This window comes from Indicator indicator, chromosome 4, assembly GCF_027791375.1.
Source record: "Indicator indicator isolate 239-I01 chromosome 4, UM_Iind_1.1, whole genome shotgun sequence".
In the NCBI taxonomy this organism is placed as follows: domain Eukaryota; kingdom Metazoa; phylum Chordata; class Aves; order Piciformes; family Indicatoridae; genus Indicator; species Indicator indicator.
Window position 1 is genome coordinate 31539996 of NC_072013.1, and position 15613 is coordinate 31555608.

The following is a 15613-nucleotide window of genomic DNA, read 5'->3' on the forward strand; positions in this document are numbered from 1 at the left end:
AAGCAGAATATCAGTCATGAGCCTTTAATTCTCAAACTGGCTCCTGAAAAAAGGATGAGATAAAACCAAACCAGATTAACCAATTTCAAAGCAAGCAGCAAGGCACTGGCATGCTAGAATAGAAGCAGCTGTTGAGAGCACTAGTTAATAAAAGGAGTTTCCTTACTGACTTGTTTCCAGGTCCCTCCCAGGTTTTTGGAAGTCTCCTGTGAGTCCTGTCCCATAACCACACTACCACATCCAGCTAATGCAGGAATATCTGCTACAGAAATGTTTAAGAGACAGACAGAGGAATACCAGCAGAAGCTCTATGGAATAGTCTTCTCCAATTAGTTATCCAAGGAAGAATGATATTGAATGACTCTTACAAAGAATGCACAAAGCACTTATTGTCATACTAATCATCAACTTTCTAAGCAAAATTAACCAATTTGCTAATTAAGACTCATGACAATTCATCATTACAGTAACTATGTGCTTCAGATGATTCATCACATCGTAACTGGTTCCCACAGCTCAGGGACGTGCATAATGGCTCCTTCCCTGATCTGAGCAATCCTGCTCATGAGTCACCTCAGCCTGGCTCAGGGCAGTTGCTGCTTTCCAAAGGCAATGGAAAAAAAAAAAAAAAAAAGACAGCTTGAGACACTTTTTGAAGCAGGGATGGAAAAAATAGATACCCTTTCTAATGTTATTTGACCTGGATGATCAGAAACCAAGCAGAAAAGTCTCATGAGTTCCAACTGATACATTTTAAATTAAACTGGTCACAGGGATCAGAGTCTTCTGCTGAAGAAGGAAGGAAGAATACCTCCTCGCAGCAGACAGAGGATGATAGCTCTGATGATTAAGAAGGGAAGACACAGAAACTGGGAAATTAAGAAGGGGGAAACCCAGAAACGCAATGTTTTCTGCTTGCTGGATGGCTGCTTTCTGGATCTCCCAATACTTGGGGCTCCCCATCACTGTGCAGCCACTCAGTGAGACACCATGGCAGGTGCCCAGCCTTGAGGAGGAGGCTCTGAGCATAGAGTCCCAGAAATACCACAAAACCAGCCTAGCAAGCCATGTTGAGGAGGGAAGGATGTACAGATAAAGGATAGTAATCTAAAACTTTGCACCCTGGGGCAGTGAGAAGAGCCTGGTAGCACCTCACAAAGACCTACTGCATGCCTGGGCTTTGACATCTTCCAAAGGGTTTCTTCAGGTCAGCTAGCTGTTTGCAAACAAATCTCACAGCAGAAAGCTCCCTATCTAGGAGAGCAACAGATCATGGCAGTCAGCACATCCACCAGCGCAGACAAGGACAGGGATGTGTGCCTTCTCAGAAATCTATCCATTCATCACTACACAGAGACAGGACAGGACAGAAAGAACAAGTCAAGCAGCATCCAAGCTGAGCCATGTGAGACTTCTACAGTATCAATCAGCAGGGCACAACACAGAGTCCCTCCTAGGAACACACTGCCTCACACCCAGACTCTCATGACTCTTTTGGAAAGGGAATGGCCCTAAATTATCACTCAGAAGGCAGAAGCAGACACACAAGCAGGAAAGATGTCTGCAAGGGGAGAACAGCAATGGCTTTCTGCCCCAAAGCAGGCTCAGCAATGCTGGCTCAACTGAGACGAGACCATTTCATTGCAACACCTGGAGGCAGAGGTTTATCATTTCGGTGTGGGGCTCCTTTGAAAGGACCAGATGTGCCTCATTGCAGCCGATGAGGCAGGTGGGAGGAATTAAAGGCACTTTACCCTTGCTAGTTAAAAAGCACTAGTGAGAAGGTCTAGACAACTCCTCATTTATCTTCACTCTCCACAGAAGCAAAGAGGCTCAGAGGAGCTCAGGAGCGGGTTGCTTGAGAAAACATGTAAAACACATGAGAAGACTCCGATTTCTCCATCTCTTCCTCAGGACGGCGCCAGCCTTTGCAGACAAGCCTGCCGAGAGGCAGGTGAAAGCCTTTAAGGCTGTTTAAAAAGAGCCGCAGCTGCTTCCGCTGCTACTCCTGGGGGTTAAAGCCAGACCCAGAGGTAAAAGGCTGTAGGCTGTTACAGACGTGGCCCGAGCGTGCCGCTGTGCCCATGGAGGGCGCCTCGCCGCTGGAGGGGTACCTGGAGCACTGCGGCGGCCAAGTAAGCGAGGGGAGTGCGGGAAAAAAAGATAATTGCGTTGGCCGGGAATCGAACCCGGGTCAACTGCTTGGAAGGCAGCTATGCTCACCACTATACCACCAACGCTCCGCGACGACATCTGTTCCGCTGGCGCCTCAAGTGCAGTGTCTCCCCGGTTCAGTGTCACCAGAAGTCAAGCTATTCGATGGTATTCTGCCCGGCGAAGTTTCTCTCTGCCTGTACCAGTCTGGCTTGGGCTGCTGGGGGGGCTCTGTCGCTCGGCGAAGCTTCTCTTTGCCCGAACCGGCCTGGCTTGGGCTGCCGAGGGCACTCTGCCATGCTCCAAATCTCTGCTTGCCAGGCTGACATCTTCACTCCAACCTTATATAAGCTGTGCTCAGTTTTTGGGACCCTCACTACGAGAAAGACAGTGAGGGGCTAAAATAGCCCTAGAAAAGGGCGATGAAGCTAGTGAAGGACCTGGAGAATAGGTCTAGTGAGGAGCTGTAGTGGGGGTTGGTCTCTTCTCCCAGGTAGCAAGTGGCAGGGGAGGCTTAGGTTGGACACCAGGAAAAATGTCAATACAGAAAGAGTGGTCAGGCATTGGAACAGGTTGCCAAGGGAGGTGGTAGACTCACTGTCCCTGGAGGCGTTCAAGAAACGTGCAAATGGCATTTCTGGACATGGTTGAATGGCCATGGTGGTTTTAGGTTGATGGATGGACTTGATCTTAGAGGTCTTTTCCATCTGATTCTATGATAATGTTCTGGAGCTGCACGGAGAAGCCCTGGAGGGGCTCTGTGCTGAGGGAGGTTCCTCTGCTGCTAGAGGAGTGCTACTGCATTTAAACTCAGGCTGTTTGCAAGGATCAACCTGACATGGAGGGGGCAAGAGACTTGAAGACAACAGGGTGAGGGACCAGGAGAGGGTCTTCACCCAGGGAACACAACTTTCATGGGTGCATCTTGTTATTAACTGCTTTTCAGATCTGAAAATGAATTTAGTACAAGCTGTTTAAATCCAGAGACCCTCCCAGTGGCATTCAGCAAAGCCCTCTGAATATAGCCTTATAAAGTATATGATGTGGTGAGGTATAACCAGGGTTTCACAAATGCTGCTGAGGTTTTGGTTTGTCAGACTTACTGAGATACCTGATAATAGCAGATGTGCCAGATACTTCTGTTGAAGAAAAAAATAAATAAATTCCAAGTCTGCTTAAAGCAGCTGGATGTGATTTACATGTACCTGGGTTGCAGGAATTCCTGCAGTAGAAGTGAAAATGGCTGTTTTCCCTCATGCTGCCCCAAGCTAAGTGATCTCAGACAGGATCTATGTGTGAAATCTCCTTCCCAGTGCTGCTGGGAGATGTCCAAAGCTATGCAGTTGATGAGGCCTTCAGTGAAGTTAATTAACCTAGAGTCTATAGCAATAACCCTTGGCAGCTGGCCCAATATAAACATGGTCTTGTGCCCCCTTTCACAGCCTCTGAGCATCTGGCTAACAAGAAGCCAATCCTCCTCAGTGCTTAACCCTGTGAGGGCTTTTTCCCAGACCAGTTGTATGGAAATCTGATGAGAACAGAGACTTGCTTTCTGTCCATACCTGCTCTATGCTTTTTACTTACTGCTACTTTTTTTTTTTAAACGTAATTTACAGCAATTTAATACTTCGAGACTCACATGCCACTCATTTTCCCATTAGCTTCATTCTTTAAGCTGTGCTGCAAACTGGAGGTGCTATCATAATCTTTGATGCCCCTTAGTATGCGGTGTGAGTAGTCCTACAGGCTTGCAGTGATGAGGTGATTGTCCCCCTGTACTTAGCAGTGGTGAGGCTACACCTTGAGTATTGGGTTCAGTCTTGGGCTCCTCACTCCAAGAAAGACATTGAGGTGGCACATGTCCAGAGAAGGACAACAAATCTGGTGAAGGGTCTGGAGTGACAAGTCTTAGGGGAGGAGTGGCTGAGGGAACTGGTGCTGTTTAGCCCGGAGAAAAGGAGGCTGAGGAGAGACCTTATGGTTCTGTAACTACCTCAAAGGAGGTTGGAGCCAAGTGGGCACTGTTTTCTTCTTTCAGGTAGCAAGTGACAGGATGAGATTAAATGGTCTCCAGTTGTGCCAAGGGAGGTTTAGGTTGGACATGAGGAAAAATTTCTTCATAGAAAGGGTTAAGTCCTGGGACAGGCTGCCTGGGGAAGCAATGGAGTCTCTGTGTATGCAGCAGTTTAAAAGACATGTAGGTGTGGTGCTGGGTGTCTTGGTTTAGCACCAGACTTGATAGTGTTAGATTAATGATTGGACTTTGTGATATTAAAGGTCTTTTCCAGCCTAAATAATTCTATGATTCTTTTGTGTATCACTTTGTTTGCATTGTGATTCATACAAAACTTTCCTAATTAGCTCCTGTGTCACTAAGCTTTAGTCCACTGGAGGTCTTGTGGAGACTGTGCCTTCCTTCTCCTATTATTAATTTTAAAATATTTAAAGTAGATGCATTTTAGTTATCCTATAAAGTGTTTTTTAACTGTTAATACATTTGTAACTGACCTCTTAATTCTCAGATAGTTATGTTGAATCCTGTTTTCCAAAAAGCTGATAGGTAAGGGGAGTAGCCTCAACTGATCTCATGGGGCTTTGCATCTAGAAGTCTGTTTTAAAAGCAATTTTGAATGTAGGTGTTCATGATGCTTTCAGAGCTAGACTCAATCACAGCTGTGCTGGAGATAGTGAAGATCACTGGGAGGATTTTTCACTTAGAGCTTTCCAAATGTCTATAGACAAATATCCTGCAGAATAAGGCTGGAGATCTCCCTGTGTGCATGGCTGTGTTGCTAAGTGAGCTGACTAGCCCAGAACATACAGGAGCAGTAGCTCAAGGCTGAAAAGCATTGATCTGGAAACCCTGCTCCCACTGGAGCTCAGGCAGTGCCAACTCAAGGGCCTCAGTCTTCTGCACTGTTCATGGCTCTGATTTGTGCTTGGATTTTCACATCCTTTTAGCTCTCATGCTCAAAAATGCTTAAATGAACACACAACCTCTTGTATGGATCTTCTAGTCCAAGCTGTCACCTGTTGTGGGTACTGGCAGAAACCACCTTCTTGGAAGAAGCTTCCCCCTAACTAGAAGGCTTATGCCTTAATGAGAAGGGAATGAAGCCTTTCTTAAGCTCTTGCCTCGTCAATATTATGATGCCTCTTTAATAGCTTTTAGTAATAAATAGCAGATAAAGAAGGACATTAGTATGCAGTAACTTTGCTTGTAGGCATGTTGCATGCTTGAGCCGCCAAAGGATGGTGGCTTTGCTGTCTGTGTCTCACTTAAATTAGTCTAGTGACCTCCAGCTGCTGAAAGAATCTGGCTGTGGCTTTGTGAGCTGCTGCCCTCTGTTGCACAAATCCAACACGACACTGACACTGTCCCCTAGTAGCAGAGAAAGGAAATAGTGATGTACTGCATTGGAGTTACAGCCAGCCAGAAAGTGCTAGCTGCCTTCCTTGGAAAAATTCGTGAGTAGTTATGTTGGTTAAGTGGGTGACAACGGCTGTGAAGGGCAAAATGCCAACATTGTACCTCCAGTCACTGCTGCAGGTATGTAGTATTTCCCAGGAGTTTTTCTAGACTGCCTTTCAAGTGTGGCAGGAAAATGCAGATCTCCCCTATAGAAGTTATCTGGGTATTTAGATGCTGGTAGACAAGCAAAGGACACATTTTGTTTGCTGTGACAATTGAAACTTCATTAAATAGAAGATTAACTGGGGGACTAAATTAAGACGAAATCTTTTAATGCAAGATCCTTAATCACACTTTTTCTTCATTCAAGGATGATATCTCAGCTGGTCCTCAGCTGTTTATGCCCCTGAACCTTTATGATGTAGACCTTCCAATCCAAACAACTGAAGATGCACTGTGCAGTTCTCAGTTTAATCAGCCCAAAGAGCTTCCTATGGACTTTTCCTCTGTGGATCTCAGCTTTCTTCCTGATATTACCCAAGATAACAAAGAACAAAACCAATCTGAAGATGGTCATGAAACACAAAAAGAGCTTGATGGGTCAATATCAAGAAACGAGGACAGCAGAGTCTTTGTGGATGAGGGCAGCTTGTCCTATCCAGATGCAACTCCATCATCTCCTGAAGCATCTGGCACATGTCCTTCTCTGACATCAATGACTCCTATGACCCCAGTGACACCTGCATCAGAAAGCACTGGCATAGTTCCTCAGCTACAGTAAGTTTATGTATTCTATATGTAGCATAAGAGTCACAGTTTTGCTTAAACTGCAAGGTACTGCTCTGACTTCTCACTTAGAGAATGCAGTAAGTGTGGCTTGGTCTTAAATAAGCCTATCCCAAAAAAAAAAAAAAGGGGGGGGAGAGGGCAGTCATTACTCTTTAAGGAGATAATGGAGCAAATGCACTGACAATATTAGAAGGCAACCGAATACTGTGCTCATCAGTGCCACACAAAAATGGAAGTGGCAGAGGATGCAACCCAGAGAAACAGAGTGGACTTGAGAGTGAACATGCTGGGTGAGTGTCTGAAACATCTCTGGCTTGTTAAGGGGGAAGAGTCTCTTCTGGGAGAAAAGCCTCTCAGAGGGACAACTGTTTAGTAAAAGCTATTTATACATATGATGTACTGGTAGTTACTGCAGTCTGCAAGATGAAAATGCAAAAATACTTGAAAAGGAGGATTTCTTCCAGCAAAGAGGATATTAAGGATGATGGAGCTAGAGATGTCAGTCTACTTTTCTGAGACAAGGAAAGGGGCATGAAAAGTGTGAGCAATTCTGGCCTCATCAAAAGACCCAGTCTAGGTTAGAGCATCTACGGAGTAGTTATACATGGAGAGAATGACATACCTGTACCTACCTTAAGAGTGCTGTAGTAACTCTGTAAATGCTCAGCAATGGCTTAAATCAAAGTTGTGAAAGACTCCAGTGATGTAGTTATTGGAAGACAGGCAAACTTGGTATTCAGGGACTAATGTGCCTTGTTATACCTCAGAAACTGTGATTTTGGTATTGAATACTTACAGTTTGCCAAAAGTAGCTGAACAGTACAATGGGAAAGAGGTAGGCAGGAAATTAGCTGATGGCAATTATTAATTGGTGTGTGACTTCATATGAAGCTAATGCTGTTGGGGGTTGGCTCTGCAGTGGCTTGCTTTTGCAATAAGAACATTCCTCTCTTGTCCCTCAGGAATATAGTGTCAACTGTAAACTTGGCTTGTAAACTAGATCTGAAGAGCATAGCTCTGCATGCCAGAAATGCAGAGTATAACCCCAAGGTAAATCTTCAGGACTCAAAGCTTTACCCTCACTGCCCTTTCTTGGTGCTGATGGCTGCTAATACAGAACTTCACCATGAGCTTTTTACTTTTTCTAAGAGTGCTGTCTTGACCCATGGGGGAAAGTCATAAATATCTGCTGTTTGGGATTGTTTAAAAGAAATACAGAGCAAGCAGAGGGAGGCTTTTTTTCCTTTGAATAAAGCCCCAGCAATGAGATGTTACTAAACTACTTAAAGGAGATGAATTCCCTCACCTCTGGCTAGCTGCCTTCAGCTGAAATAGCTCAAGCAGCCCTCATGGAGAGGAGGACGTATCTACCCTGAAACTCTTGGCTGAGGGAAAGATAATTACTGGAGACAAACTAGTATTACATGATGCCTCTAGAAAGTGGTCTAGATGTAGAATCTTGCTGGTAATAATGGGCTTTCTGTAAGTGCCTTCAGACTGCTCAACAAACTGCAAGGGACAAGGCAGTTGTGCTGTGACTGTATTCTTAAGCCCACCTGGCCCTAATGGAGTGGAAAATAACTTTAGGGTAGTAAATAGTTTTACAAAACAAATGCATGCTGTATGGAGCTTGGTGACAATTCTTGAAAGAATGAACAGCAATATAGTACCAGCTAAATGCCTCAGCTGGACTATGAGGTCTTCCTTTGAATTTGCAGAGATTTGCTGCTGTCATCATGAGGATCAGGGAACCACGAACAACAGCCCTCATCTTCAGTTCAGGAAAAATGGTCTGCACAGGAGCAAAAAGGTTTTGGTTTTTGTTTGGTTTGGGGGGTTTTGTGTGTTCTTGTAAGGTTTGGGTCTTGCAGCTTTGCCTATATACTGACGAAAAATTACAGAAAACCTTGTTAAAATTGTCTAGCAAAGGGCTGTCATAATTGCAAGGGAAAGGTAAAGCACTAGTATTGAGAAATGTCTAGCTTTCTTCATGATGGCAATTCAGTAATTACTGAACTGTGTCCCTGAATATAGATTGAGGGAGATAAACATTAGCAGAAAATCCCTTAATTCCTGTGCATTTGAGCAGTTTATTTGCATGTCTTACTGACTTGAAAGTGAATTAGGACATAAGTTGTGTGTGTCAAGTCACTCTTTAGTGTCTGTGTTCATGAATCAATACATCTGCCTCTAGGGAAAATGAGAGTTGGAGAAAAGCAAAGACTATTTGTGTACTTGGAAGTTCTCTTCTTCAAGTTCATCAGCTTGGGTTTTATGTCCCTAAATTCTCAATGAGATAATGCATTAACTTACATCTTAGACCTCCAACCTCTACTACTGCTCCAAACTAGGTAGATGATTGTATTGGTGTCTGTAGTCCACCTCTTGGACCAGTCCTGAGAAGCTGTAAGGAACTGAGAAAGAAACCTCTTGAGAGGAGATCTCCTAGGTGATGTGTCAAGTTCCAGTGTGCTGAAACAGATCAGAGGAAAGTGAATGACAGAAGAGCTTTTTTCATCTTAGCTCACTGAAGTGGTTCTGGGGATAGATGCTATTTTAAGCAGTGGCATATCTCTTCTGGGAGGATGCATTTAGCATGGTGGTGGCTCTAAAGGGACTCCCAGCTTGAAAGCAGAAGAAATCACTAATCAAAGCTGCTTTTCCCCTTCTCCTCTTTCAGTGAAGAGCAATCACGGCTGGCAGCCAGGAAGTATGCACGTGTGGTACAGAAGCTTGGGTTCCCTGCCAAGTTCCTGGACTTCAAGATACAGAATATGGTTGGAAGCTGTGACGTGAGGTTCCCTATCCGTCTGGAAAGCTTGCTTCTCACTCATCAGCAGTTCAGCAGGTATGTAAAAGTCAGTTACAACCACATGCAACTTGGAGCAGTGTCTATGTAAACCGCAGGCTCAAATTATGAGGCTGCACAAGCCTGGCAGGAGAGTCATAACTAACTGGGTACTGAATATCATGCATGTCTTGTGTTCATCAAAAGGCATGCTCACTGGTTCAGCAAGCATGAACCAGTGGCTGTAGACATGTGTTACAATATAGTGAGGTTTACCTTCTGCAGTAATCTGAGTGGAGCACAAGCCAAAATGACCTCCTGCCTAATGGCCAGGGTGATATACAGCAGTATAAATTCCAGTGTTGAGACCATGATTGACACAATTCAGCCATGAAGGGCTTTTCTGAATTATCCTCTTGTGTGGTGTTCACTGGTTTCTCCTTGCAGGGATGTCCATAAACACCAGCTTAAGAAATCTTGCCCCCAAGAGCATGCTATGCAAGCATACAGTCACTGCTGGGGTAAAGTGGATGCAGGTTAGATCTGATTGAGATAAAAAACTGCAGGAAGCTCCTGGGTTCTTTGTTCAATTGGTTAACGAAGATTCTCTTTTGCAACAGCTTTCTTTGACTGGGAATATTGTTGCCACAGCCATATTAGCAGTGTGCACTGGGGACTTGTAAAACTGAATTGCCAGCACTGTTCAGGTTAATGCAAGTCTCCTGTCAATGCCAAGTACTACAGTATCAACCTTAGTGGGTATTTCTCTTCCCTGCAGACCCTGTCAATGGGAAAATAACCAGTCCCCATTAAACACTTCAGGTTTATGTAGAGCAGATCTTGAGCTACTTTTTAGGGACATGAAAATCATCAGGGGGCTAGAGCACCTCTCCCATGAGGACAGGCTGAGAGAGTTAGGGTTGTTCAGCCTGGAGAAGGCTGGGGAGACCTTATTGCAACCTTTTCATACTAAAAGGGGCCTATAAGATGGGGACAATCTTTCCAGCAGGGCTGGCTGGAAGGGGCCCTGGTCAGGGGGTAATGGCTTAAAACTATAAGAGGGAGATTTAGACAAAAAGAAGCCTTTTTTTGTGGTGACTCATCAGGGTTGCTCAGGGAAGTGGTAGATGCCCCATCCCTGGAAACATTCATGGTCAGATTGGACAAGGCTGTGAGAGCGATCTGCTCTGTAGTCGCAGATGTCCCTGCTGACTGCAGAGGGATTGGAATAGGTGACCTTTAAAAGCCCCTTCCAACTCAAACCATTCTGATTCTTATCAGACCTGGTCTGTGCCCTTACTCAGTTGTGAACATTTAACACTAAGGAGCCTCGTGACTTCTGTCAAGCCAGACACCTGTCTGCAAGGAGAAGGTGTCTGATTTTCAGACATGAAGCTGAACTGCAGCTGTGAAATACAGAAATGAAGGGATAATATGTCTGGGGTATCATTTTTTTCCTTCTATCTGGATGTCTGTAAGTCATCCAGTTAAAGTAAACCTGTAGTTGAGCAATGGGCATACTGTGCCTTCAGTGTGGGCTTGCTCAGAACTACCTATTGGCATCACTGAAGAAGGGATGAAGCTTTCAGTACTGACAAAAATCTAAATTCAGTTATCTTTCAGTGCTACATTTAATATTTTGCATTTAATTTGAGTACTAAATATATACTGAAGATTCACTGGGCTGTCATCTTGTCGTAGTTGCACAAGATGGTTCCTGAGAAGGGCTCTTAGCAGACTAAGAAGGGTTTGAACACTGTTTGAAGTTTACAATAATTTCAGTACTATGGAAAAAATCACATTTAGTGGCTCTGAAGTGTTTAAGCATGAAGAACTCCTACCAGCTTCAGCTGGGACTACCAGATTTTTCTTGAAGATGTCTAAAACCTGACCTGCTTTTTTCTGGGTAGCTAGCTAAAATCTGTGGGTTTAGTTACTCTCTTGTTAGTGTAATTGAAGAGCACTTTATACATGCAACACTACAACCACATTTGCATTTTACTAATCTTACCTGCTTGCTTTGGAACAGCTATGAGCCTGAACTGTTTCCTGGCCTTATTTATAGGATGGTCAAACCAAGGATAGTGCTGCTTATCTTTGTGTCTGGGAAAGTTGTACTGACTGGTAAGTGGTCTCCTCTGTACATCTGTAATTGAATGCTTCTGAGAGCATTTAAATTGAACATTAGCTAAACTAGTATCTTGCCACACTTAAACCACTCAGCGATCTTTTGAATGCCTACTGCTGCTTATCTGTGTCTTTTGCAGATAACATCAGTATTGTTACACTAGAATCTCATATTGCCTCACATAGTGTCTCAGATTTCCATGTTGTTGAGTTTGAGTGGGTTTTTTTATTATTCAAAGCTTAATGCTGTGTGTCAATATACAGAATCCCAGCAGCATGCTGACATGCTAGTAACCTAAGTAAGGCACTTACATAGAAATATCACAATAAGCAATTTAAAATTGTTTGGACAGGAAGCAAACTCCTTAAAACACTTCACTGACTACATTTAGTAGGGATTATTAGAGGAAAGGGTGGGGATGTAAAAACTTTTTCCAGACCGTTTGGCAAAACACTCATAAGGCAAAAGCCTTGCTGAGTGTGTTCACCAGGTCCTCTGTCAAAAAAGGTTGGATTCGGGGAGTGCAGATTCCTAACATTTGTTTCTAAAGCTCATGAAAGTACTTTTATCCAGAAGTACTGAAAGGTAAATGGTACCTGTTCCCTGAGACCTGAATGTTGTATGTACATTCAAACCACCGCTTTGAGGTACATGAAAGACCAGAGAAGTACCTGCCTTCTTGCAATCATAAATTGGGAACAAGCTTAGCAAACTGAAGAATGAGGCACTCAGTACAAATCTTAAATGCCTCACCCTCCAGTGTCCCTTAACTTCCTCATAGGTCCAGTAAAATCATATTGGCCAGGTCCATTTCACTGATACTTGCATTTTTGGGTACTTTAACTGCAACACCCTCCAGTGTGCAGCAGGTCCAGAAGCATGAAGGTAAATGCTCGTGTGTGAACACTAGGCCAAACTATAGTGACAAAACTCATCTGTGAGGATTTTTCTTAATCAAGGAAGTAACTTTACTTTTGACAGTGGAAGTTGTTGTAATGCAGATAAGTTAGTTATGTCTGTGTTCTGAGGGAGAGGTTGAGGTGTTCATCCTGAGAGGCACTAGTAGATCTTTAAGGTCCCTTCCAACCCAAACCAGTCTATTGTTTGCTTGCAGCATATATGGAAAAGGCTGGCTTTGAAATCACAAGTGCCTTAACACATCTTAAAAATAATGAAGCTTCTCAGAACTGGAGGAGGAGCATTCTCAAACTATGGATCAGCTTTCAGTATTGGAAGAAATGCCCTTCAAGTGTTTCTGTCTTTCCACTTACCTTGTCAACAGGCAGTGCTGTTATTTGTAAGCAGATAACACTGTGGATCTTAGCTGACTTTTTTCCAAATGGCAGTGTTTTGTACCTGTGAAGAGCAATCAACTGCTGCTATTTTGGTTCCACATATTAAACAAAACTACTCCAGTCTTAAAGCAACCTAGGAATTGCTCTTTAAGGTGACAGAAGTATGATTAAAAATTCTGCATTCAACTAAGTCACTTTTCAACTCCTGTATTTGTTCATAGTTTGTAACCTTACTAGGTTTATGTTGCATTTGGTTCTTTTCAACACTCTGAATTCTTAACCTCTTTTTTCCTAAATGTCCTCTTAGGAGCAAAAGAGCGTTCTGAAATCTATGAAGCATTTGAGAACATCTACCCCATTCTAAAAGGTTTCAAGAAATCATCATAACACAACCCATAAAGCAATTAAAACATGGATTTGTATTACTGTTTGGGACAGAAGCAAGGGAAATCCTGGACCCAGTTGTACAGTTGTGGGTTATTAAGCAATTCTGAATGCTCTAAGTGATGGTGTCTTTCTATAGTTTGTTATAAGGGTTGGGTGTTTTTTTTCTTTCAGATTATCTGTCTGTAATCCAGTTGGGTTCTGACAGCTTCTGTCAAGCTGAGAAATTTGCCAAGTGAATGTACTTTTAATAGAATGAATATTAAGGCACTTAAAAGTATTTTGTAATAGAAAACTGTGTCTTCTGTCCTGTTGAACAGGTGAATCAACACTGTACCTCAAACTAGCTTTGTCAACATCCTCAGCTTCAAGTCTACTAAAACCAAGCTCCTGCATATTCTATTTTCATGTCTAAACTAAAAATATATTTTTGTCTACAATATAGCTTACAAAATCCAGCATGAGTTGATTTCAGCGTTTTGAAGACAGATTGTACAGGACATCTGTTGAATCCATCTGATCCTATCAGTTGGATAAACTTGTGTGCAATGGTGTTGGTACTCTCTTCACAGAGAAGACATTCAAAACTCCTGGCAGTGCTGGAACATACCTAGGAAGTCTGTGGGTGGAGAAGCACATTAGATAATTTGTTGTGATATAAATTAGATTTTAACAAAATGATACCTGATGGTATTACTGAAGTTTTCTCAGGTGATGGGAGTTTGTTACTTGACCCAGACAAATGTTGGTTGAGAACTGCCTTAGAAATGGACTTGAAAACACAAAGTCTTGGGTAGTCAGGACTTATTTGGGTTATTTAACCAGAGCTCAGCCAATGTCACTACATCAAATGTGGTAATTATGCAGATAGAACAATGAGACTCTTGTATTTTATCTAAGTGAACCCAAGGCCTCCTTTACAAGAAGGCCTGCTCAGACTGGTGATGTGACTGGGAACAGTGCAAAGATATTACCTCTCTGCTGTTCTGGTACCTCCTGTGATCCTCTGGAAGGTGGTTTTTGGTTGTGTGGGGTTGGTTTTGCAGTTTGTTTGTTGTTTTTGTGGTGTTTTGTTTTGGGTCTCTTTTTTGGGGTGGGGTTTTTTGTTCCCCACCCAGAATAGGATTTTGCTACTGCTGTGATTTGTTTTGTACCATCCTCCCCTTCTTTCCTGCTGAAGATGGGACAGATCTGTCAGGAAACTCCCTGTGCCACTAGAGGTTGCTGTTAGATGACTTAAGCGTAACCCAGGCCAAAAGCTACCAGTGTCCTTCGTGGAAATACAGGCAATGACTTCATACAGAACAGGGTGTCACAGTCTGCTGGGCTTAAATTTGCTGTCACAAGTTTATTTTTGATTTGGTGAAGATGTGCTTTCAACTTCTGTAGTATGTCTCTCAAGTCTTTTTATAACTGTCTCTGCTGCTCTGGGAAAAAAGTCTGAAACACTTCATGCACTTCCTCATGATAAACTGGTCTCAACTCTGTTATCAGTTTCTTTGTCACAGTCAAACTGTGGATTTCCACACTCAAATCTATTCTAAACAGAGGCTTACTTTTTTGTTTGTTTTATAATGCTGTAGACTTTCCACAGCTACGGGCTGGACTTTTATCAGCTATTGCAGCTACAATGCAAATAGGCTTGAGCTACAATATTTTTAAAGTGAAAACCAACCTGTTTTTATTGGGATGCTGAGGGGAAAAGTTTATCTAAGATGAACCCTGTTCAAGAAATTGCATTTTAATGAAGAGCTTGCCACATAATTTTGATAGTAAAGTTTTTTTTTTTTTAAAGGTATGGATGAAGTCTTACAGATATGAAATGGGCTCAGCCTTTCCCCTGAACTACTGATTAAGCTCATGTTTGCTATGGTTACTCTTGCCTTAACAACAGCCTTGGCTCTACCTGATGCTGCTCAGGCTGGTGTTTTGTAGCACTTGAGCACACTAGAAAGGGGAAACAATATAGGCTGGTTAGGTAGGGATTCTCTTTAAAACTGGGACATGTTTTGGGTTGTGGGGTTTTGTTGGGTTTTGGTTTTGTTGGTTTGGGGTTTTTTTGGGGGGGAGGAGGGGGATATTGCTTTAAGATACTCAGGCTTGTGTGTATTTTCTCTTCTAATTGCCTGGTGTTTACCACTATGTTTTGACACAAGAGAACTGGATCTCAGATACTACACTCTAGATGATCATATCTAATTCCCAGTTCTAGTTCTACCCTTGATGCTGGGGTGAAGAAACCTAGTGGTCTTGTTCCTCTTGAGGATGTGTATCAGTATTTTCCACTTCTCCTCTACAATTTGCTCTTTATTGTAAATACAGGGACTGACATAGATATACGTGGTTCGTGTAGCCAGTTTACAGGTTGTGGTGTGAATGGTTCCCTTAGGACTGCAGTGAGGAGAGTTCCAACACTGCCCAGCTACTGCGGACACTGGAGATCAGACTTCATCGTGCCAGGGGGCAGTCTGATCCAATTGGAGGTGTTTCTTGCTGACTGGGGGGTTGGCCAAGATGACACTTCAGGGTCCCTTCCAACCCGATGCGATCTGTGCATCTGTGACCTGTAGTACCTGCACCCCCACCCTATCCTCCTCTGGCGACAGGGAAGGGGTTGCTCTTCTTCCTTCTGCAGGTGCTTCGGGCAAGGATAAATGAAATAA

At 43.2% G+C, this 15613-nt stretch overlaps 1 protein-coding gene and 1 non-coding gene across 2 annotated transcripts; one reads left to right on the forward strand and one right to left on the reverse strand.

Moving 5' to 3' along the window:
- The first annotated feature begins 1720 nt into the window (after positions 1 to 1720).
- Positions 1721 to 12953, forward strand: TBPL2 (TATA-box binding protein like 2). The gene is made up of 8 exons (XM_054400676.1): positions 1721 to 1776; positions 1991 to 2135; positions 5937 to 6343; positions 7318 to 7405; positions 8074 to 8165; positions 9036 to 9203; positions 11173 to 11267; positions 12874 to 12953. Exons 1-8 carry the CDS (start codon positions 1721 to 1723, stop codon positions 12951 to 12953), a joined length of 1131 nt encoding a protein of 376 aa, XP_054256651.1.
- TRNAG-UCC (transfer RNA glycine (anticodon UCC)) lies at positions 2169 to 2240 on the reverse strand. Its single transcript has one exon. It is a non-coding gene; the product is annotated as a tRNA-Gly (tRNA).
- Positions 12954 to 15613: the final 2660 nt, after the last annotated feature.

Excerpts from the sequence above, each read along its gene's own strand:
- TBPL2 (XM_054400676.1), top strand. The coding sequence starts at position 1,721 with ATGAGGCAGGTGGGAGGAATTAAAGGCACTTTACCCTTGCTAGTTAAA. Across the intron at positions 2,136-5,936 it reads TGGAGCACTGCGGCGGCCAA|GATGATATCTCAGCTGGTCC; the intron begins GTAAGCGAGGGG and ends TCTTCATTCAAG. Across the intron at positions 7,406-8,073 it reads ATGCAGAGTATAACCCCAAG|AGATTTGCTGCTGTCATCAT; the intron begins GTAAATCTTCAG and ends TTGAATTTGCAG.